Source organism: Clinocottus analis, unplaced genomic scaffold, assembly GCF_023055335.1.
Source record: "Clinocottus analis isolate CAN_PGR_092001 unplaced genomic scaffold, fCliAna1.0.p SCAF_39, whole genome shotgun sequence".
NCBI classification, from domain to species: domain Eukaryota; kingdom Metazoa; phylum Chordata; class Actinopteri; order Perciformes; family Cottidae; genus Clinocottus; species Clinocottus analis.
This window is the reverse complement of record NW_027176142.1, coordinates 1,113,460-1,138,632: the sequence shown is the minus strand read 5'-3', so window position 1 is coordinate 1,138,632 and position 25,173 is coordinate 1,113,460. Positions and strand designations below refer to the sequence as shown.

The following is a 25,173-nucleotide window of genomic DNA, read 5'->3' as shown; positions in this document are numbered from 1 at the left end:
TAAAAAATGGAATAATAATCCGTGTCCAGGTTCATGCTTCTGCTGATGAAATGCATGAAAATCTCCCGAGTAAATAATCCCAGCGAAACGCTTCCTTCTCCGTTTAGGAGCTGAGGTGACGAAGGAGAAGAAGAGGTTTTACGGTTCAGAAGATGGAAGTGAAATGTTCAGCAGCTCGAGGCGTCGAGAGGAAACGACGGAAGCGTAAAGAGTTAAATATCAACATCAGAGACTAAGATGTAATATCTTCATTAAAGTCCATTTACTGAGGTTTTTACAAACCTTTGGACCAGAGAGAGTTTGACCTTTCAGACCCAAAACTCTTCCTCTGAGGAAGACTGAGATGAGGCTGAAGGGCCAAGGAAAAGATGGAAAGTTGACCTCGTTTGACCTTTAAACTAATCCAAAATGTTGAATTGTAAAGGTGTTATGGAGTTTATTAAAACAAACAAAGTCAGACTTTTCCATTCTGACAAAAACATATTTAGTTTAAAACGGTTATTATATCAAAAACCGCTGAAAGCGTCGTAATCGTCGTTCGTTTTCTTTTTCTATTTTTTTCCCAACAATTTTTTGTTGATGATCAAAGTCTCGTCTCGACGTCTTTAGAAAGAAATAATTAAAAAGAATTAAGAAATAATTTATCATCGTTTAAATGACTTTGAATTCTCTTTGTTTTTCAATCAAATTAAAGCAATTTTGCAACTTTTACCTGACAAATATATTAAAATTATGCTGATGAGTTTTACTGTGAAACAGAATGAAAGAAGAAGATTTACTGAGAACAAAGGAGAAGGAATAAAGGAGAGAGGAATGAAGGAGAGAGGAATAAAGGAGAGAGGAATAAAGGAGAGAGGAATGAAGGAAAGAGGAATAAAGGAGAGAGAAATGAAGGAGAGAGGAATAAAGGAGAGAGGAATAAAGGAGAGAGAAATGAAGGAGAGAGAAATGAAGGAGAGAGAAATGAAGGAGAGAGGAATAAAGGAGAGAGGAATAAAGGAGAGAGGAATAAAGGAGAGAGAAATGAAGGAGAGAGAAATGAAGGAGAGAGAAATGAAGGAGAGAGAAATGAAGGAGAGAGGAATAAAGGAGAGAGGAATGAAGGCAAGAGGAATGAAGGAGAGAGAAATGAAGGAGAGAGAAATGAAGGAGAGAGAAATGAAGGAGAGAGGAATAAAGGAGAGAGGAATAAAGGAGAGAGGAATAAAGGAGAGAGAAATGAAGGAGAGAGAAATGAAGGAGAGAGAAATGAAGGAGAGAGAAATGAAGGAGAGAGGAATAAAGGAGAGAGGAATGAAGGCAAGAGGAATGAAGGAGAGAGAAATGAAGGAGAGAGAAATGAAGGAGAGAGAAATGAAGGAGAGAGGAATAAAGGAGAGAGGAATAAAGGAGAGAGGAATAAAGGACGTCTTGGGAACAATACTGAAAGTTGAGGATGTAGAGAAGAATAAAAAAGTATTGGCAGTAATGGAAGAGATTTCCAGAAGTGAACGAGGAGTCAAGGAGTCAAGGAGTCGAGGAGTCAAGGAGGCTTCTGATCATTTTTGGAACGTTTTGTGCTGCAGAAGCGATGAAGAGCTGGCGTCCTTCGTCCCGTCATGGCGGCATCAGGCGGCGGGGGCGGGGACTAGGACTCAGAAGACGTACGCGAGCCGCCGTGAAGCAGCGACTTGTAGATGCTGGAGGAGAGGAAGCGAGGGTACGAGTCCCTGTGCATCAGCGTGTAGATCTGCAGCTGCGCGTCTTCGAAGGACAGCGTGGACGGGTCGGCCATCTTCCTGTTGATCACCTCCCGGACCCGAGCGTCCAGACTCACCTGGAGGGACGGCAGGTTTAGTTCAACGCAGACAGAAAACAACGCCTTGAAAAGGACATTCAACTTCCTAGTTCACATGCACCAGCGGTTCTCAAACCGTGGGGCGCGACCCTCTAGTGGGGCGCCGAGGTATTACAGGTGGGGCGCAGGGGGAGATGCAGATTCTTAGAGAATCCTTTATTAATCCCACAGTGGGGGGATTATTCTCTGCATGTCACCATCCTCAGTAATGAAGGAGCTCTGTGCTGCTGTGAAGCTCTGGGGCTTCAGTGCCTTGCTCAAGGACACTTCAACATGAAACTATGGGGAGAAAACAGGGATCCAACCGGCTTCCTTGCTCATCTTTTTATGTCATACTTTTTTTTGTCACTTTATTTTTTGTCATACTTTTTTTTGTCATATTGGTTTGTCTTTTTTTGTCATGTTTTTTTGTCACTTTTTTATGTTATTCTTTTTTTTGTCACACTTTAAAAAAAATTGTCATAATTTTTTGTCATACTTTTATTTTTTGTCACTTTTTTGTCATATTTTTTTGTCACACTTTTAAAAAAAATTGTCATACTTTTTTGTCATATTTTTTTGTCATTTTTTTTGTCATACTTTTTTTGTCATTTTTTTTTGTCACACTTTAAAAAAAATGTCATACTTTTTTTTGGTCATACTTTTCTTCTTTTTTGTCATAATTATGACTTTTTTTGTGGCGGAAATGGGCTTCCATAAGATGCAGATTCTTGTTGACACTTCAACATGAAACTATGGGGAGAAAACAGGGATCCAACCGGCTTCCTTGCTCATCTTTTTGTGCCAAATATGAGTTATTTTTTGCACATGTATAACTTTATTTGCATTGTTTTAACAAAGTGATTGCTCATGTTATTAGTTCTTGTCAGATGGAGCAATCTGGTTCACTTGAAAGGGATTTACATTTTCTTTAATCTATTCATTAAAAAGCACGGATGGAGGAGTCTCAACAAGTTGCACCATTTTGTTCCATGTTGTTGGGGCGGTGGAACATTTTGCTTCCTCAAAGTGGAGACAGAAACAGTTTGAGAACCTCTGACATGCACAGTTGTGGAGTTTGAAAGCGTTGTAGTAAAACACTGGAAGAGGTTTTTAATCTCTAAACGTCTCTGAACTCTCCAGCTGATTAGAGTCTGACGTTGTTTTGTGCGCTGTAGTTTTGTTTATTATCTTCCATAGAGGCCTGAACACATACAGTTATCAGCACTGGGACACACACACACACTCACACACAGACACACACACACACACAGCAGATATTTATAGCGCAGCAAGCTGTCTCCTATGTTTTCTCTCGGCTCTTATTTAGGAAAGACACACAAAGAGAGATAGGCATCCGACCAAGGTCAGACAGCCTGGCATGCATCTTCTCTGTCAGCCTCACACGTCTGGATAGCACCAGATTCTTGTGTGTGTGTGTGTGTGTGTGTGTGTGTGTGTGTGTGTGTGTGTGTGTGTGTGTGTGTGTGTATAAAAAGCCTCTACTGCCAGAAGTAGATGAGAGCAGCAATTTAGAGCTTCCTATCTATAAACACACTGTACACAAAAACTATCGCACACACACACACTTACGCACGCACACACACACACACACACGTGATGCAGCCTGACAAGCAATGCCTACAGCGCTCCAACTAAATAAAACACACACACACACAGTCAGTTAAAAATAGCACTAAAGCCGACAACGCTTCCCTCATTTCTCACCAGCAACACAACTTCAACACATTAACTGTGTGTTTGTCGTACGGTCCGTGTAAGTGCATCACCAGCAGTAATCGCTCGGCGGATCAGCTGGGCTCACAGTTCTTCAGGTGTGTGTGTCGGTGTGTGTGTGTGTGTGTTGGTGTGCAAAACAGCTGACAAATCAAAACCGCTGAATGTGCAGCATGACACAAAATTCGGTGTCATAAAAAAGGTGTCGTGTGTAACTTGTAGCCACACGCGGCAAATAAATAGCGGTCAGCGTTTCCCCTCTAGTGGGTCCACACATCTTGATTTACAGCCTTCAGCTATAAAAACACAACAGCGACGACCTGCTGAACCTCCGAGCGTCACGATAACGCCGCTTTAGTCGGCCTCGAGTTTAGTTCAGTCATCCGAGAGTTTGCGCCGCTAACCGGACCAGCGGCCGAGCGGTCCGGACCGCGAACGCCTCGACGAGATCCAACGTGGCAGAAAGAGGAAGCGATGGCGTGGGTTCTTTTCCCTTTTCTGCCACGTTGGATTGAATCCAGAATTAAAGTTAATGTCCACCGACTCTGTGATGGACACGCCTTCAGTTCAGCTCCACTTCTGTGTCCTCTCACGTTGGACCGAGGACTGGACGGCGCCTCTCAAGGTGCTAAAGCAGTGTGGGGCGCGGCCCTCTAGTGGGGCGCAGAGGTAGTACAGGTGGGGAAATGCAGATTCTTAAAAAATATATATATATATATATATATATATATATATATATATATATATATATATATAAATAATATATATATATATATATATATATATATATATATATATATATATATATAAATAATATATATATATATATATATATATATATATATAAATAATATATATATATATATATATATATAAATAATATATATATATATATATTTTTTTTAAGAATCCTTTATTGAAAAATTAGGACTTTTTTTTCGTTGCCTTTTTAAAAAAAAATAACGTATTGCTTAGATGTTTTTATTTTATTTTCATCAACGAAAAAAAAATTAAAAAGTTGCTTTTTTTGTCCTGATTTATTTATTTATTTTTTTGTCCTAATTTTTTGTTTTTTTTTGTGTGGCGCAGTGGGGGGATTATTCTCTGCATGTCATCATCCTCAGTAATGAAGCAGCTTTGTGCTGCTGTGAAGCTCTGGGGCTTCAGTGCCTTGCTCAAGGACACTTCAACATGAAACTATGGGGAGAAAACAGGGATCCAACCGGCGTCCTTGCTCATCTTTTTTGGCCAAATATGAGTTATTTTTTTGCACATGTATAACTTTATTTGCATTGTTTTAACAAAGTGATTGCACATGTTATTAGTTCTTGTCAGATGGAGCAATCTGGTTCACTTGAAAGGGATTTACATTTTCTTTAATCTATTCATTAAAAAGCACGGATGGAGGAGTCTCAACAAGTTGCACCATTTTGTTCCATGTTGTTGGGGCGGTGGAACATTTTGCTTCCTCAAAGTGGAGACAGAAACAGTTTGAGAACCTCTGTACTAAGTGGTTTTGGCAACACAGGAAGGGATGGAGTATCTTCTAGTTGAAAAAAGCCATGTTTTTACCTCTTTTGGCGACAGTATGGAGATGTAATCCTCGTAGATGGAGTGCGCTTTCTCCTCAACGGCGCTCTTATTGATTTCCTTTTTCAGGTCTTCGCAGGCCAGCCAGAACAGCATGTTCTCCTCGCTGTACTCCGTCCGCAGGAACTCCCGAAAAACGTTTCGCCCAGCAGGGTTCCTCATCAGCTTGTCGAAGGACTGAGACCACAGACGGATCTCCTCCGCCGAGGGTCTGGCGCTGCAGAACCACCAGTGGGAAGATGGTTAATTTCTTTTTTTTATTTATTAATTTGTTGTTTCATGGCGGTCGTGGTACAAAGCTCACGCCGTGTACTCGGGGTGGGAATCACCAGAAGTCCCACGATACAATATCGTCACGATATTATCGCGATACATTGAGTATCGCGATATATTGCGATTTATTTTTTAAAAATTCAACTGCAAATTGTCACCAAAGGAAAACTTTGTCACCAAAACAATCAGCTTTAGTTGATTAAAGTAAAATTTAAACAATGCGTCATCCTCGCCTTGGTTAAAGAAGATCGCAAGTTCCCAACAGCTTGATGCCTGTAATGTTTGATGACTTTAATTAATAACACAGTTAAAGTTGTACTTTTAATCTTTGTTAACATGAATGTAATGATCAGAGGTAGAAACTAGCAAATGTGTATATTGAAGGATAGATGCATGCAGCTCTGTGCATTTCCATCAAACATCTACAGGTCAAGAGGGAATCACCAGAAGTCCCACGATACAATATCGTCACGATATTATCGCGATACATTGAGTATCGCGGTATAATGCGATTTATTAAATTCTTTTTCAACCGCAAATTGTCCCCAAAGGAAAACTTTGTCAACAAAAAATAAATTGATTTTATTATCCTAGGACCAAAAAGTTTAGAATTAATTGAATAAAAGATCAATACTCGGCTTCTGTGTATCGATTCAATATCGCCACGCAAAATATCGCGATACTGTGCTGTATTGATTTTTCCCTGACATCTGCTCCACCACAACAAACAGGTCAAAGGTCAAACTGTGCATGTTAATGCTCACCTTTGGGACCATGCTCCTTTAAATATGTAAGGATATTAGTATGCTGTGTTATGAAAAGGGACGCCAAATGTTTTAATTTTTTTCCTAATGGCCTTGAGGGGGAAATTCTCTGATTGTGAGGAAATTAACATATTTCTGACTTACTTTACTTCCCCAGTAAACATTGTAAATATGAGTTTATTCTTGTTCTCGATTGCTGGTTTCTTTCTCAGGACAGCATGGTGTACATTAACATTAACAGTCCTGTTTGAGTAAAATAGATGATTAAGTCTTCTTGAGGGTGTGGCTCGTTTGATTGACAGGTTAGCCACGACAGCTCGGGGGAATCTCACAACTTAAACCCTTTCATTGTGTTTTCAGTTCATGGAAGTTAACGGTCCAGAAATGTCCAAAAAAACAAACAGGTGGCAGCCACCAAAATGCTTCAAATCCAAAGTCCACAAACCAATGGATGAAGGTGACGTCGTCCATTATGACTTTCTAAGTCCTACCAGAATATTTAAATACTTGATCTTGCTAAACATGTGTGTGAAATTGTCTTTATTTGCATTTAAATTCCAGACTTATGGCCAGAAATCTGTTTTGTGAAGTCCTTGACCTTTGACCACCGACTTATAAACACTCCATTATTGAGTCTTAGTGGATGTTTGTGCTAAATTTGAAGGAATTCCCTTAAGGTGTTCCCAGAATGTCTCAACAACTAAACAACATGATTGTGTTACTGCTGCAGACTCACCAGGCTTCACAGTTTGGTATGGTTTCCATCTTGGTGTCCTGCGATATCCTCTTCCTCCTCCTCCGCCTCTCCTCTTCATTCCTGACAGCGAGACTGACATGATAACACTGCTCTCAGGCAGGAAACACACACACAGACACACACACACACACACACACACTTGACCACAGCTTACAGAAGAGTAACTGCTCTCAGAACTATAAACACAAATCACCTACAACGATGTTACGACCCCGTTTGATGACAACACTAACCAAAGCTACGCTAACAGCAGCTACAGGTGGCAACGCCTTCAGCGTGTGTGTGTGTGTGTGTGTCTGTGTGTGTGTAACACACAGAGTGAGGAAGACAGCTATAAATAATGAGTTCCCCTGTGGGAGCTATAGAGACCTAATCACCGCACAGCGACTGTCTGACTCGTGTCTGGAGACGCGTTGTGTTTCACGGTGAGCCGCTCAGTCCAAGGTCTTCCTGTGCGTGTTAGCGTGTTAGCGTGTGTGCGTGTTAGCGTGTGTTCGTGCAGACACACTGGCATGACAACAAACAAATGGCTCTGCAGTTCACAACAGACCGGTCTGAAGCAGGACACCTCGGGTCCGCTGGAGGCCGCGGACGGTCAAAGGTGAATCGGTTCATGTTGTTTTGTGTCAGAAGACAAAGCAAACACCACAAAACACCAGAGCTGACCCGCACCTCGTAGGAAAACAGAAGCTTGTGTCGATGTGACGCTCTTCGGTCCTTATTTCTTTGTGTTACTTCATGAATGAAGCGCCAGAGCGCCACACGGACCGGTCGCGCTCTCAGGTCGTTTTGTCGCAGTCTTCTGGATCTGATGCCACCGCACAAGACACATTTTAACGTCTGCGAGTCCGCCGGACGTTCAGGTGACACTCTGCTGTAAAAACATTCGCGCTAACGCAGCGCTCAGCTCGGGTCAACTGATGACATCACAATATGGTTAAAGTGATGCATCGACACGACGTCCTGTGATTCTTATTAATATTCTCTTACAATCTTGTTTCACAGCAGACGTCAAGCTTTAATGAAGTCAGCTCATTATTATTATTATTATTATTATTTAAAAGTAGCCAATCCAATACTTTTAATTTGTGACGCCAAATACAAATGTTTTCAAAGGGTTTAGTTCTGTTATTATATAAAAATATATAATATTGAGACAGTATTGTTCATAACAAAGCTCAGGAATAATGCAGAACACCAACTCTGTAATGATCCGTGCTGCTTCCCGTCTCCTCGGCTTAAAACAGTATAAATGGGCGTGGTGTTGGTCTGCCGTGACAGGGATTGTGTCTTATTGTATCAGCATGTATAATGTTTGCTATGCTGGATATAATTCATATCAAGTAGAGCCGCCGCCCTCCAGCCCCTTTAAGTTAGCGCCGTTAGCGCTGAAGCTTCATTCAAAAGCCTCGATAAAGTAAAAAAGCATTCCTTAAGGCCCTGCAGGACAACGGCGCTCCTGAGTATTTGCTGATGCAAGCGGCTTCACATGTGTGTGCCATGTTTGTGTGTATTTGTCTTGTGTGCATGCAGCGCGTCTGTCCTGGTCTCCTACCATGAGCAGCTGCAGCAGCAGCACCAGCAGAAGCAGCAGGCGTTGGGCCGTTGGGAGTTCTGCGTGGTGGTGGCGCCCCGCCCCCCTCCCGTCCCGCTCAGCGCCGACGTCTCGCTGCGACCTCCCCCCATGGCCGGCTCGCCCGCTCGCTCGGCCGGGATCGGACCTGTGTACTGCAGAGACACGGCCAGACGTGAGTCCTTCTGCACCGAGCTGCAAGAAGCGCTGACGTTTAAATTACTGAAGTAAAAGCACCAACATCACAATATCCCAAAGATGCAACCTCCTCCCCTCAAACCCCCAAAATGCATCAATGCATCTGAACTATTGTTAGTTGCAGAAGAACAGCATGCACATGGAGAAGGAAATAACTTTTTTCTGATGTTGCAACACACAGCAATGCGTCTGAATACGGAGAAACGCTCCAACAGCACCGCTCCTGTTCGACAGAAGCTAAACATCTAAAAATGATCTTTGTTTACAGTAATCATACCAAGGTTGCACAGTGTGTGTGTGTGTGTGTGTGTGTGTGTGTGTGTGTGTGTGTGTGTGTGTGTGTCAGTGTTTTTAAATGCTACACACAGCATGTTTGCCTTTAGCGATGATTGACGAGTTCACAGTAAAGGATCTGAAGTCAAATAACAGAATAAATGTTTATTTTTTCATGACATTAGTCTCTATTCTGCCAGCCTGAAGTCTGTGTGACACAGACATGCTAATGCTAAATGCTATTACTGATTAAACTGGAGAAGAACGAGAGTATTGTCAGCGCAACGAAGAAGCACAAGAGAAACCTGCTTTGAGGCTTCAAACACTCTTTTACAGAGTGAGGAAGAAAAAAGACAAAAGGTGGTCGAATGTGAGACGGCAAGAACACAGAGGGAGACACAGAGAGACATAAAACAGAGTGAGAGATGTTAAAAGACAGCGATACGATAGATTGAGAGGACACGGGGGAGAGAGAACGAGAGAAACAAGAGATTTGCAGATGTAGGGCGGCATGGAGGAAGAGAGCGACAGCGTGAGGAAGAGAGGAAGTGAAAGAGAGTGTGTGTGGAGACAGTGGGCAATGTGATGCATCATGTGATTGAGCTGTGATCACACACACACACACAGATACACAACGATGATCACACACACACACGTTTCTCAACTTCAGGTTTTAGACGAAGGAAAAGAAGCGTCTTGAATCGCTTCGTTTATAACAAACATGTTCAAAAACAGTTGTTTTTATTCACATATATTCTCTTTAAAGCTCTCTCCATTGAACAGTTCAAACATTGTGACACTACTTCTTGGGACCAGAACGAGTTAAGAAACAGAACCATGTGGGCAGATATGTGCACGCCGCCCAGCACACGGCGTGCATCATGTGCTCACGTGCACAGAAGACAACCAGCGCACGTATGCAGAGGGAAAAGACACAGAAGTGACTTCCATACGCAAACATATGAAGTGCATTCAGATGTAAGAGCAAAGCCAATGCATACAGTGTGTGTGTGTGTGTGTGTGTGTGTGTGTGTGTGTGTGTGTGTGTGTGTGTGTGTGTGTGGATAATTCCCTCGAGACGCTATCATCATAACATTAGATGCTTTTGCTTTGTTTTTCCATTTCTCTAAAATTATGAAACTACAGCTCGGCTAACATTAGCCTCCAGCTGTCGACTCTCTGAGTGTGTGTGTGTGTGTGTGTGTGTGTGTGTGTGTGTGTGTGTGTGTGTGTGTGTCTGCCAGCACAGGGACAGAAGTGGGCAGCTGATCTATGTGTGTGTGTGTGTGTGTGTGTGTGTGTGTGTACTTGATGCCAACACTCAGAGCGGGTGAATGTGGCAGAACGGTGATGCCGGTAATTCTGTGGATTAGCGCACGAGAGCAGCAACCTGCAACATGTTCATGCTAAGAGACAGAAATGTGACTTAATTCATAAATATTAATCTTTAAGCTGCTGCCCATTTATTCTCATACGGGTGCATATTTTCTATGCTTTGGAAAAAGTTGCAGCTTGAGGAATCCTTTCGAGCATTTTCGACACGTTTCTTTTTTATTGGCGGTTTGACCTGCAGTACTGCTGTCGGCCACCGGGGAGGCTGACACACTGTTAGCTCTTAGCGCACAGACGCTAAGAAAAGTCTTTAAAGAGGCCAAAACACCGCCGACAAGAATGTATAACACTTTTTTTTTTAAACAAAACATGTTGTAATGGTCATTTTTCATTTTCACAGACCCCATGAAGCTTCATCTGCAGTATGAAGTCATTTCTATCATTTTGGTGAAATGTTTAAAAGATCACATTTCTACCAAAACAAGGCTGATAAAGTTTAGTTTTAGACATTTATTTACTCGTATATACTGTTTTATTCATACATTTCACTGCTTTTGAGAACCTAAACCTTTGCTGAACCAATTTCCATCACCAAGACAGTTCAGACACATGAGTGAAGTTAAGAGATATGAAGAATTTCCAAAAATCAAGATTACATTTTTCAGCTTTAGACTCATATTTTGTCTTTACAATTTTGCCTTATGATATTGTTACCTTATTCTATAGATGACTGAGATTGTTCTGCAATTTATGATGTAAAACATGGGTATGTATCTTATATAAAAGTGCCTTAAAATGTGAATTCAAGAAATGTTGTCAACTTGAGAACGACTAACAATGACCCCTAGGGGTCAGAGGGTTAAACCTATGAAGTTAACTCGTGTGTTTCCTCTGTCAGTGTGTTTGAGAAAGGCAGCCGGCTGTGGTTCTGCGAACAGGGTGTGTTCACCGAGGAAAAACACACACCAAATAAATCACACACCTTTAGAAACACACCCACACACACACCAGCGCCGGTGTCACAGTTTATCTGCACAGATCAAAGGCAGGAACACGCCCTTCCTCTCTTTTTTTTTTATCACTGCCACATCTTTTATAACACACAGTTATCACGTTTCTGCCTTTGTGTGTGTGTGTGTGTGTGTGTGTGTGTGTGTGTGTGTGTGTGTGTGTGTGTGTGTGTGTGTGTGTCTGTGTGAGAGAGAGAGAAAAGGCAAGTCTGTACAAAAAGTGTACGTGTGCTTTAATTAATGTTTTCCAGGTGATGAGTGAACGTGAGAAAGTTCATGACCAGTTTAGTTTAGAAAGAAGAAAGAAAGAACAAAAGAAAAGAAAGAAAAGAGGACTGAGAAAAGGAGGTGAAGTAAGAAAGATAAAGTGAACAGTTCCTTTTGAGCAGATGTCTCACTTCCTCTTGCTCCACGTTCATTTCAGTGTGTTTGTGCGTTTAACAGGATTTGGGTCGAAGTGTTAATCTGATTAAACTGGATACACACACACACACACACACACACACACACACACACACACACACACACAAACACGCACACACTTCCTTTGCCACACAGACATTCAACAGAGGTATCCTGTATTTTACACATTTAGCACCATGTTTTTTAGAAAGAGGCCGTTAAAAAGCCCTGAATTCAGATGAAGATCTTATTTATTGATGAAAAACTCTACTGGATTTAATTTGAGATCAAAATGTTTCGGTGCAATTTGATTTAGCTTCAAGGAAAAGCACCGCGTGAGACCTCTGTCTCCTTCTGACACATCTGTGCGTTGGCACCAAAGTAGCACAACTTTGAAATGTACTTTAAAATGCAGTTAACCTGTTCCCTGATGAATAAAATCGTGGTTAGTATTTTGGCAATAATTGTGCAGCAGTTAAGAGCCATGAGCGAGCGAGCTAACTGCTACACGAGTAGAATGAGTCAGCGTTGCCTCATTCAGGAAAGCACATCCTACACATCGAGCTGTAGAGTCGCACAATGTGAGCAACAGTTTAAACAACATGACTTTGGTTTACTTCATCTGGACTGTTTGACCTCTGTGGAAACAATCAGCTTCAGTTGATTGAAGTCAAATTTAAACGACGCGTCATCTTCGACTTGGTTGAAGAAGATCGCAAGTTCCTGACAGCTTGATGACCTTAATGAACGACACAGTTAAAGTTGTGTTTTTAATCTTTGTTAACATGAAAGCATTAAATAGGGTAAAAACTAGCAAATGTGTGTTGTGTATTAAAGGATAGATGCTTGCAGCTCTGTGCATGTCCATCAAACATCTACAGGTCAATAGGAGTCACCAGAAGTCCCACGATACAATATCGCCACAATGCGATATTATCGCGATACCTTGAGTATCGCGATATAATGCGATTTATTAAAACATTTTGAACCGCAAATAGTCCCCAAAGGAAAACTTTGTCAACAAAAATAAATTGATTTGATTATTCTAGGACCAAAAACATTTAGAATTGATTACATAAAAGATCAATACTCGGCTTCCGTGTATCGATACAATATATCGCTACGCAAAATATCGCGATACTGTGCTGTATTGATTTTTTTCCCCCAAACTCTACAGGTCAACTGCACTGTGATCCCCTCTTTTGTGCTGATGTGTGTGTGTGTGTGTGTGTGTGTGTGTGTGTGTGTGTGTGTGTGTGTGTGTGTGTCATCATGCTCTGGCAGGACAGATGGACTCACACACCATGCCAGTAAAGCAAGAGAAGCTCTGCCGGCCATTTGTGTAATGTATGTTTGTCGACCAACACACACTCGAACACACACACACACTCGAACACACACACACACACACACACACACACACACACACACACATCTGCACCTGCCAGCAGGGATTAAGTAATTAAACATTCATTTAAAGTATTAATCTGAGAGATTACCGCTCCGTAATCTCACCACCTGATCGCCAGCAGCCCTCTGTGAGTTTGTGTGTGCGCTTGTGCGACACGGTGTCGAGGTTCATGACGATGGAGCGAGAGGAAGAAAGATGAAATGAAAGGAGGATAAAGTACTGTAGTGTTGGGATTGAATGAAACTCATCACCTGTCAATCATTTATAACAATCTCTGGATTAATCCCCATGGGAGTGATGGCACTACGACGTCTTCACGTCTAAACAAATGTACAGAAAAACACAAACATCTGATCAACTGGTTGCTGTGAACTCGGCCCACATTTGCACAGCCGAGTGTTTACAGAATATTTCTGCTGCTCCGCTTTCAAAAGTAACGTCTTGCACACGAGACCGTCTTCTAAAAAGTTTCTGTTCACGTGAAGCCGCATGAATACGCCGCCGAGCGCCGCCATAACTCCGGCGAACCTGCAGGTGGCGGCAGAACGAGAAGGCTGAAGCCGTGCGGACCAATCAGAATCCTCAAAACCAACAACCACGAGCATCACGATGGACTTCCTCTTCCTTTCAACAGTAAACATGAACTACACGCTCATATGGGACGTGATGCATTTACAGTCGCATACGGTGACGTTTGAGGACCTAAAACTCTGTTTCACCTCATGCACACACAAACACACAAACACACAAACACACAAACTGAGTTTTCATAAATTTCTACTTGGACGGAGGTTTTAGAAATGATCGTTTTCTGTCATAAAACCTCAATTTTCGTGTAAATGAAAGGCCAAACCGCATGAATGAATGAATATATATATATATATATATATATATATATATATATATATATATATGTGTGTGTGTGTGTGTGTGTGTTCCCCCCCCCTCCTACGTGCAACCTGCAGGTTTTTTTGGTTTACTGCTGTTGCTCGTCTGCGTTTAATGTTTTACATTATAGAAAGCTGAAATGTCGGAGTTTTGTTAACTATAGCAGATTTTTTGCTGAACACTGAGAGCAGAGTTCACTGAGTGGATGAGGACACAGCGGACACTGTGAAGCTATGTGAGAGAATTTAAATATATGATATGCTATAGATTCACACATTTAAGTGATAACAAAAGTAGTTTTTTCCCAGTTGTATCGTAGAAGATTCAAACTACAATAACAGTTCAATAAAAAAGCATTTTTCTCAACACTATCACTTTAAACTGAACGACTAACAGCGTCACGTGCGTCTCTTTTGTGTTGTTTTATATCCATAACTGAGGCACATTAAATATGACCACTCCTTTGATCTTCTCCTGCAGAAGTTCCTTCACTTCATCTCTTTTTTTTTTTACACCGGCGATAAATTACAAGCCGACTCGACGCTTCCATGTTTGACCTCTGTGGTCGTGTACAGAACCTCAGCTCGGAGGCTGGAGGTGTTTTTTGCTGCGAACACGAGCGTCTCCCATCAGTCTGGCTGCAGCGACGTCCAACAGCTCGCAGCCAAAGACGCCGCCGGTCTGTCGGCATCGCGGGCGACGAGTGAACTGCTGACTCAGCTGGACACGAACGCCTCCTCACAGCGACGGAAAACACAAACAACACGCGAGTGTCCGCTCAACACGCCACATGAATTACTCCCAGCGACAAAGTCAGAGGCACGTTTTCTACTAACGACCCGCCGTGTGTTCTCACGCTTTGTATTTTACACGCTGCTGGAATGAAAAAGTCCCAAAAGAAAGAAACTCATCGTCACTAAAGGAGGCGTCACGTCTGCTGCAACTTATTCACTTAAATCTAATCTCCTCAGATTTGATGTGAAACTAGAACAAGCCACAGCCCGAAAGTCTGCAGTCCACCCCCAAAGATATTGATAAAAACATGCCAAGAAGACAACCGACGAATATTCACATCAATGTTTGAACTTGAATAATCAATATGTTGCATTGAATCAAGTGATTTTAATCCATAACATAAACTCTCTCTTCAGAAACAGGTACGAGGTCCGTCTAGTAATAACCGTATAAACCTCCAGGATGATGACAGCCTCACAACGAGAGACCAGTCAGAGTGTGTGTGTCTGTCCACTGACGACAAAGTAAAACAAAAAGAAGTGCGTACATTTTCCCAGCATGTTTTTTTTGTGATGTTCTTGATGTCGTCACCGCGGCTCTGGAGCGGGAAGACAAGACATCGTTTTATGGAAGAGAGGAGCTTTGCCAAGCTCCTGCCCTGACATGTTACACACTGCTGAAGCTCTGCTAATGCACACAGACACACACACACACACACACACACACACACACACACACACACACACACACACACACACACCCCTCCTCTCCTCTGGCTCTTGATATGCCTCTCTTCATTTACTTTCTTTGAAAATCACACACACACACGTTAGCTTTCACACTACTACCTCTACTACTTGACAACACACACACACACACACACACACACACACACACACACACACACACACACACACACACACACACACACACACACACACACACACGCACACACACACACTCACACACACACGATAAGTGGGTCTATAAATCCGGCCTCGCAGCGCTCTGTGTGTCAAGGTTGTTCACCAGAGGACGACGCCAACAAACTCCAAAAATCATCTCCTCGCTTCACCTTCTATGGACATGCCTGGCTAAACACACACACACACACACACACACACACAGACACACACACACAGACACACACATCACAGGAGCTATACACAACCATTTCAAACAAATCTCACTTAACCAAACAAGAGGATGTTTGCAGGTCATTACAAACACTTGAAACACAAGCAACGTCCCAAACGAGCAACCCAAGACACACAAAGACACACAAAGACACACAAAGACACTTAATGTGACAGTATGGCTGGGCGCCGTCTCCAGCGGCTCGCCTCCCTCGTGGTGGTTGTGAAGCACACGTCTCACAAACAAACCAACATCTTCTAGTGTCTGACCCATCAGCCGTGTCATGTTGCTTCTGTTTGTGTGTCTGCACCAGATGAAAGTTGTGGAGCGTTTTCAACACATTCATGATCCACTTGCAACTCATTACAATGTCAACACTGCGTACAGTTGCTCTACACTACAGGTCCACATTTTCCATCGGTAACCTTTCACTTCGTTGTTTCACAGGTTGTGCGACCGGACATCGGATCCTCTGATGCTGCGTTCACAGCGAAAGCGTTGCGAATGTTTTGCAACGCTTTTTCGCCCGCACGCTTGAAACGCGTGTTTACATCCACAACATCTCACTGGGAAATATTGTACTTTTAACTTCACTGCACCTATTTAACAACATTACTCATTAAAACTAAAAAAAGGTGCTTTTTAGAGACATTTCACAAGATATTTAACACAATTTCTTTGTGTTTTGTTTGTTGTACAAGACATTTAAAGTCTGTTTAAAAAAGAAATTGGAAAATCTTTGAATGAATGGAAGAATCAATGGCAGCCTGACAGAAAAATAAACATCAATCATCTGACTTCAGTCATTTCTTGCAAAGCCGCCAAATCTGACTCTTCAGTCACAGACGAACATCCAAACCTTCCTGCTGACGCCCGGGTGTACTAGAGATATATATATATATATATATATATATATATATATATATATATATATATATATATATATATATATATATATATATATATATAAATAAATAAATCTCAGATATAAAACATATATATGAGATTTAACTGATTTAAAAAATGATTAGTGTATTTAAATGAAATGGTGAAATTGTCTTCTTTCCATTATCTTCATTGTTTCCATAAAAGCAGAAAGCATCAAAAATAAACAATTAACTGAAGAAAGACAACACCTGAAACACGTGAAATCCATCTGAAACGTTCCTGATGTGGAAAATATGAACAATATTTATCTTTAACAGACCAAAAAAAATACAGAAACCTGCATATTCCCTCTTCAACGTCCTCGTTTGAAGACTGATGACGATGTGAAGTTCATCTAACGGGACGTGGACAGAGTTTCATCACAGGAAACAACAGAGAGCGTTAAACCACCAACACCCTCACGGGAATCAAACCACCGACCGCCGGCGCTGCCTTCGCTCCATCGGCCGAGCCATGAGGAGTGGACAAAATAACCAGAACGCCGTCGCACACACAGAACGGCGTTCAGCCGCGAAGCTCACCGGGACGAGTCGGGTCAACGGAGGATGAAGAGAACCGACGGGTTCTTTGTTCTGTTCTCTGTTTGGCTAACAGAGCGGCAGCGTTTCCATCAGTCAACACACACTCACTCCAGTGAAGGAGGAAGACACACAACAGCCCAACGCAACAGAGAGAGAGAGAGAGAGAGAGAGAGAGAGAGAGAGAGAGAGAGAGAGAGAGAGAGAGAGAGAGAGAGACAGAGAGAGAGAGAGAGAGAGAGAGAGAGAGAGAGAGAGAGAGAGGCAGGAAACAGAGTCAGAGGTATTGTGACACACAGGGCTTCTTATGGTTTCTTTCTGAAACTTGATGAATCAGACCTGGTGTCTACACACCCACACACACACGCACACACACATGCACACACACACACACACACGCGCGCACACACACACAGCTACCCAACCCGTCATGACTGCATTGGCCCATTCATCACGCCAACATGGCTGCAAGGGAAGAAATGCCGCTAAAACCCAACGTTTGCATTCCTTCCCGCTCTGAGCGGCGGACCGCTCGGCAGTCCGGTCCGGACTTGTCAACGTTCCTCTTTTGACACCAAAACTTCACAAATCTGACTGCGTCTCCCTAAAGCTGCGTAAACGCTGCAGGCGGCGATGCTGCAGAGAGGAATGTGTCTTCTCTTTGAGAAGGAAGGAAGAAGGAAGGAAGGAAGGAAGGAAGGAAGAAGGAGTCACAGGACGGTTCAGGAGAAGCGCTTTGGTTAAATTTAGAGAGATTTCAAGATTTAAATTGTATGCAGCGTCATATTCAACCTTGATGTTAACCTTCATGTTGAAGGACACGTGATTAACGAGAACATATAAAACATAGTTGGGTCAATTTAGCGAGTAAAATCACAGCATCATAACGACAACATGTCTCTGTGTTTAAATCATCTGGATGATAAACTCTATTTTAAGGTTTTTTTCCTTAATAAACTAGAACCATGAAGACCAAACATTCAGACGTCAGCTCTCTGGCTTTGCGACGTCGCTTCCATGACGTCATCCATTTTTAAACGACTTCAAAATCTCATCAACGCCACGAGTGAATACGGTCAGTTGAGCAATGTGTTGCTCTCATCGATTGCAACTGAAGATGCAACCAGTTGCTTCACTTCCTGCTTCTTTTAGCTACTAAAACCTGATGAAAGATCAAACGTATTAAACGTCACAGAATTCCTCGATAAACTGGAGACTGTCACTTTAAAAAACTATTTTAAAATGTCTTTTTTTTGCACAGTTATCTGGCGGGCCGAGCTGGACCCCTTGGCGGGCCGTATCCGGGCCGCGGGCCGCATGTTTGACTCCCCTGGCCTGGACTCACAGACTCGTTTGAGTGTTTTCAGGCCGAGTATCACAACTGATCCAGAAACAACTCAAGAACAGAACCGTCTCTCATCGCTTTGCTGACAAAACCATTTGCCAGACAGGGAAACAAATTGTGCTTATTGAGACATGAAGACATGAACAACGAGAGGACGAGCAAGGAAAGGAATCTAGGAGACAAAAAAAGGAGAGAAAGAGATGCAGTTGGTTTACCAGGACGTCCGTCATGTCGCGAGGGCGGAAGGTCGGTTAGTGTGTGAGTCGTCAGCGGTGTTAGCAGGCCGGACGCATGCATGTCATCCCCCCTTCTGCCTCGGACCTCTCCTTTATGAACACACACACACACACACACACACACACACACACACACACACACACACACACACACACACACACACATGTACATGCAAGTACATGTGACAAACAAGCACAATACAAATGCATCACAAGCACATGAACCAAAAACAAAATCACACAAAATGCACCAAAAAATACATTTAACCACAAACACATGATGAAGAACACAGGCAACAGCGCACACACACACACACACACACACACACACACACACAAAAAGAGAAAAGAAGCCACAGTGAGTGTGTGTGTGGACCAATCGTCAGGATCACAGCAGACACAGTTTCACAGATCTGATGTTTAAAAGCTCAACGACAGAAGGAAGTGAACTGGTTTGTGTTTCTGTGAACTTCCCTCACGTGAACGTCGTGCGGACGTCTGAACCAGATGATTGAATAAAGAGCGCCGGCCGGTCGCGCAGGGCGCTGCTATTCTCATCGGCGATGACGCGCGTCACATTCTCACGGTGGAACTCCATTAGGCGGCGATTAGGCTAATATTAACGCCCGACCAGGCGCCGCCCCCCCAGCAGAGCCGCTCCTGACTTCATTAAGCGGGTCGGGTGTCGGCCACGACTCTTCATCAATGTCATCATCAACTCACTTTTGGCCGCCGGCTCAGCGTCTCGGACCCGGTCGCCTCAAGTTACGCAACAACGACCCCGATTTCATGACCGAGGACGGTGACATGCAGAGAATAATCCCCCCACTGCGGGATTATGAAAGGTTCTTTAAAAAAAACACACAAGAATCTGCATCTTATGGAAGCCCAGTTCCACCAAAAAGTCATAATTATGACTATAAAAGAAGAAAAAAGAGTGTGACAATTTTTTTTAAGTGTGACAAAAAACTATGACAAAAAAAGTGACAAAAAAAATGACAAAAAAATATGACAAAAAAAAATTACAAAAAAATATGACAAAAAAATATGACGACAAAAAAAGTGACAAAAAATATGAAAAAAAGTATGACAAAAAAAATATGACGACAAAAAAAGTATGACAAAAAAAGTGACAAAAAATATGAAAAAAGTATGACAATAAAAATATGACAAAAAAATATGACGACAAAAAAAAGTATGACAAAAAAGTATGACAAAAAAAATATGACGACAAAAAAAGTATGACAAAAAAAATATGACGACAAAAAAAGTATAACAAAAAAAGTGACAAAAAATATGAAAAAAGTATGACAATAAAAATATGACAAAAAAATATGACGACAAAAAAAAAGTATGACAAAAAAAGGGACAAAAAAATATGACGACAAAAAAAAAGTATGACAAAAAAAGTGATAAAAAATATGAAAAAAGTATGACAATAAAAATATGACGACAAAAAAAAAGTATGACAAAAGAAGATGAGCAAGGAAGCCGGTTGGATCCCTGTTTTCTCCCCATAGTTTCATGTTGAAGTGTCCTTGAGCAAGGCACTGAAGCCCCAGAGCTTCACAGCAGCACGAAGCTGCTTCATTACTGAGGATGATGACATGCAGAGAATAATCCCCACTGTGGGATTAATAAAGGATTCTTATAAATAAAAAGTAAGAATCTGCATCTCCCCCTGCGCCCCACCTGTAATACCTCCGCGCCCCACTAGAGGGTCGCGCCCCACAGTTAGAGAACCTCTGCTTTAAAGAAACATTAATGTAAAACATAGTTTGGTGACTTGAAGACATCACCTGGTGACAAAACTATTCCATAAACATGTTATGAGCCACGTGGTTCACAGACAAGCTGATTAGGAAACAAACAAATGATGAAAGTTATTGTTTGTTATTGTTTGTTATTAGAGGAACGACGCCGTTCTCGATGAGCTGAGAAAACTCTCCGACCTTTGACACCAGAAGATCGAAAAGGTTTTGATCCGACATCCTGATGACGGATGATGTGACAGAAGAAATGACTTCTTGTGTGTGATTTTTTATCAAACAACAACAACAACAACAACAACAACGGCTGAAAGGAGAAACCACAGAGTCACTGGAGGCACAAGATGCTGATGAAGACATGAACACACACACACACACACACACACACACACAACTACATTAGAGGTGGACAGAAAGACAGAAACAAACAATCACAGACAAGTTGAAATGGGCGAGACAGAACTTGAGAGAGAGAGAGAGAGAGAGAGAGAGAGAGAGAGAGAGAGAGAGAGAGAGAGAGAGAGAGAGAGAGAGAAGCCAACTTAAAAACAACAACTAAAAGTAAAAAGAGGAAGTGAGCAACAGACACAATGATGAAAGCTGCAGGAAGAGGAAGTGAGCACCAACTGGCAACCAAAGAATAAAAAAACCCTCCAGACTCCTGACAAGTTAATATCTGAGAGCTGTTTCTCCTAATCTCAGGATTGGGACCCCCAAATTAGCCAGAGATTAATTTGATTAGAAAGCCATAACTGTCGATCTGTTGACTTGGTGGAGTAGAAAACAACTGCTGTTGTGAATGAATCTAATAGTGAGAGATTTCTAGCGGGCATCGTGTGTTTGAAGCGGTTTAATTTTCCTCCTCCAGCTGGTTCGACTGCTCACCTGAGAGAGGAAAGATGGACCTCAAGAGGCTTTCAGAGAATCGTGTGCATCAAAAACCTCCTCACAACACGAGGATCCAGCAGGTTTGACCGACAACGGTTCCACGCGCTCGCTCGAAGGAAGTCATGATAGAAATATTGAAGCCGTACTTCACACTGAGGTCGTGACGTACACGTTAATGTACACAACACGAGGGCCGCTGGGCCGCTGCAGGAGCAGCTTCACGGTGTCAGTTTATACATAAACATACCATCAAGAAGCCCAGCAAGGTCACCATGAACGCACAAACCACAAAGACGCCGTGCGAAGAGTCTCACACTGACTTCTTTGTGTTAACCGTCCCAAATGTCAGCTGATCGGGCCGTATATTAATATACAAAAACATTGAAATGTGGACGAACTGTAACTGCAAGAGCACAACACATCCAACGGGCGCTATGGCGGTGTTGAGCATTGAAATACGCTGCAGCGTCATACGATGCATCGTTATGAGTTTGCATCGTATGAAGGCGTTGGGGCGTTGAGCAACGTGTCCACCAGAACCTTCAGCTGGGAACATCTTGATGTTGCTCGGTCTCAGCAACCAAATGCATCCTTTTGGGCCCGAGCCCTCCACGGGTTACTTTACGCTCTGATACAAGCTCCAGCCAGACGTTCCTCTCTGTTCTCGCCTCTTCTGGATGGCAACTCGGACCTTTTGGGTCCATTAGAGGCCTTCACTTTCTCAGGAGTCTGTTACTCGACTGACGTTCGTCTCTTGATTTGTCGTAAGATGCATATTCCGAAAGCTTTGGTGTGTTTTTTTATTCCAGGAGATGAAGAAATGAAATACACAAAATCCTAAAAATGTAAAACTGAAGCTAAAAAATAACCTAATATTTGGGTTCATCAGGTTGTTCTGGATGAAGCTTGAAGGGCCCGAGAGCTGAGCTGATGTCTGAAGAGATGTTACAAGCTGAGGAAACACCTCACCTCACTGTCCCACACAGAGGACAATGGTCTGGTCCAGAAGTCCACAGTGAAAACAATAAAGACAAAAGCAGAACATACACAATCTTATTCTGTTCAGGAGCCGCAGAAACAACACAACTTCCTCACGACACAACGTCTGTTTACGTCTTTGTGGCAGGCTGCTTCATGTGGGACATGCATCCCTTTGCAAATGACAAACAATTAAAAACAAGAACACGACCCCTTCGAGTCATTCCAACGGCCAACAGAACGAAGATCCTTTGCAGGCTGTTGAGGTCGGAGCCCAGAACCAGACGGGACCTTCAGAGCCTTCACAGCATCACGACAACGCTGCAGCCTCCAGTGTGACACAACTAGTACTAAACTTTAAATGCACAACGTATACACACACACACACACTGTGTCCTCACACACTGTGTCCTCACACACTGTGTCCTCACACACTGTGTCCTCACACACTGTGTCCTCACATGTGAGCAAGGGAACACGCTCATGGGCTGACAGAAAGAAGAGAGAACAGTCATGAGCCAAAATACATGAAAGTGGAAATGGAAACACGACTAAATGCCAATGAATGAAGTTTGATGAAGTGAAGCCTGAAGGTTCCGTCAGCTGAGCCGACCCGGGTCCTACTGGACCAGTGGCGGGTCTTAGTGAACCAGTGGCGGGTCTTAGTGGACCAGTGGCGGGTCTTAGTAAACCAGTGGCGGGTCCTAGTGGACCAGTGGCGGGTCCTAGTGGACCAGTGGCGGGTCTTAATTAACCAGCGGCGGGTCCTAGTGGACCAGTGGCGGGTCCTAGTGGACCAGCGGCGGGTCCTAGTGGACCAGTGGCGGGTCTTAATTAACCAGTGGCGGGTCCTAATTAACCAGTGGCGGGTCCTAGTGAACCAGTGGCGGGTCCTAGTGGACCAGTGGCGGGTCTTAATTAACCAGTGGCGGGTCCTAGTGGACCAGTGGCGGGTCTTAATTAACCAGTGGTGGGTCCTAGTGAACCAGTGGCGGGTCCTAGTGGACCAGTGGCGGGTCCTAGTGAACCAGTGGCGGGTCCTAGTGGACCAGTGGCGGGTCTTAATTAACAAGTGGCGGGTCCTAGTGAACCAGTGGCGGGTCCGAGTGAACCAGTGGCGGGTCCGAGTGAACCAGTGGCGGGTCCTAGTGGACCAGTGGAGGGTCCTAGTGGACCAGTGGCGGGTCCTAGTGGACCAGTGACGGGTCCTAGTGAACCAGTGGCGGGTCCTAGTGAACCAGTGGCGGGTCCTAGTGGACCAGTGGAGGGTCCTAGTGGACCAGTGGCGGGTCCTTACAGTTGTTTCTTTTGTACAAAGCCACTTACAGGACATAAAGTGAAAGAAATACTTTTTTTTAAAGAAAGCAAACTTAAATAAAGTAATAAAGTAGGAAAACCCGTTTGTTACGTCTCCTCAGCTCCACCAGTGAGCTGCGTGTGTTTTACGCAACCAGGTTCCTGCTGGAGGAACCAGAACAACAGCTACGGGCAGAAACACCTCCGCTGGTGTCATTAAGTAACCCGTCTCAAAGAACCGACCCCCCCCCCCCCCTCCAAGATTTCCTCGTCCGCTTCCCGTTCTTGAGAGAAGGAATCAAGGAGGTACGGCAAGGAGGGAGGTAAGGAATCACGGAGACCGACCTTTTCCTCTACACGGAGCGAGGAAAAGCTCCGCCGCCGACTCGAGGATACGAGGGAAGGGGAAATTAAACTGGGACCAGCAGCAGACCAGCGGACCAGCGGACCAGCACCCCCCCCCCCCCCCTCCCCCGCGTCCAGGCGCGTTTCTGCACCGATCAGATACTCACAATCTTGGCATTAATAAGGTCCGGAGGGCGGTATCCGCTGCTCTTTCGGAGGCACATCCGTGTGGCTTTTTTTTCTTCTTCTTGCTCTGCAGCTCTGCAGCAGGAGGGTGGAGGGGTGAGAGGAGGAGGGGGGGTTATAAAAATGTATTTTTCTAAATATCCTGCCGCCGCCGCTGTATCGGAAGAAGAAGAAGAAGAAGAAGAAGAAGAAGAAGAAGAAGAAGAAGAAGAAGAAGAAGAAGAAGAAGAAGGAGTCCGCCTCCTCCCCTTCTGCTGCTCTCCTCCTGCTCGGGTTTTTCCCACAGAGAGAGAAAGAGAGACAGAAAGTGTGTGTGTGTGTGTGTGTGTGTGTGTGTGTGTGTGTGTGTGTGTGTGTGTGTGTGTGTAAGAGGGAGGGAAAGAGAGATCACCGCCCTGGCGGACAGAGGCGGCACTGCGCATGCGCGGATTCACGTCCATCCAAGCAGCTGGAGATCCGGAGTTCTCTCTAATAAAACTTTATATACTGTGTGTAGAATATATATATATATATATATATATATATATATATATATATATATATATATATATATATATATATATATATATATATATATATATATATATATATATACTTTTATTTGTTCTACAAGTTATTATAAATCAAAAGACGGTTTAAAGTAATAATTCATGCATTATTTTACCACACGTTTACTTCACTTACGGACATTTTATTTTATAGATACGAGCTAATAATCATTTTGCAATACACTGGTTTATTTTTCACACATACTTGGATGCGTAATGA

The 25,173-nt window shown here is 43.2% G+C and overlaps 1 protein-coding gene across 2 annotated transcripts; it reads right to left on the bottom strand.

Moving 5' to 3' along the window:
* Positions 1-1,308: 1,308 nt before the first annotated feature.
* On the bottom strand, positions 1,309-24,679 carry rgs19 (regulator of G protein signaling 19). Of its 2 annotated transcripts, none has more exons than XM_068596701.1 (5): positions 24,387-24,679; positions 8,493-8,665; positions 6,917-7,009; positions 5,126-5,360; positions 1,309-1,816 (listed from the first exon to the last, which is right to left on the bottom strand). In XM_068596701.1, exons 1-5 carry the CDS (start codon positions 24,441-24,443, stop codon positions 1,628-1,630), a joined length of 747 nt encoding a protein of 248 aa, XP_068452802.1. In that variant the 5' UTR covers positions 24,444-24,679; the 3' UTR covers positions 1,309-1,627. The 2 variants fall into 2 exon arrangements, with proteins under 2 accessions (XP_068452802.1, XP_068452803.1); XM_068596702.1 differs by having other exon boundaries at positions 6,917-6,997.
* Between the last annotated feature and the right edge of the window lie 494 nt (positions 24,680-25,173).

What these genes read in the sequence shown, in the direction of transcription:
- rgs19 (XM_068596701.1), bottom strand. Translation starts at nt 24,443, where the DNA reads ATGTGCCTCCGAAAGAGCAGCGGATACCGCCCTCCGGACCTTATTAAT. An exon ending in TGCTGCTGCAGCTGCTCATG is followed by an intron (nt 7,010 to 8,492) that starts GTAGGAGACCAG and finishes TTATCATGTCAG; the next exon opens with TCTCGCTGTCAGGAATGAAG. An exon ending in ATACCAAACTGTGAAGCCTG is followed by an intron (nt 5,361 to 6,916) that starts GTGAGTCTGCAG and finishes GTGGTTCTGCAG; the next exon opens with CGCCAGACCCTCGGCGGAGG.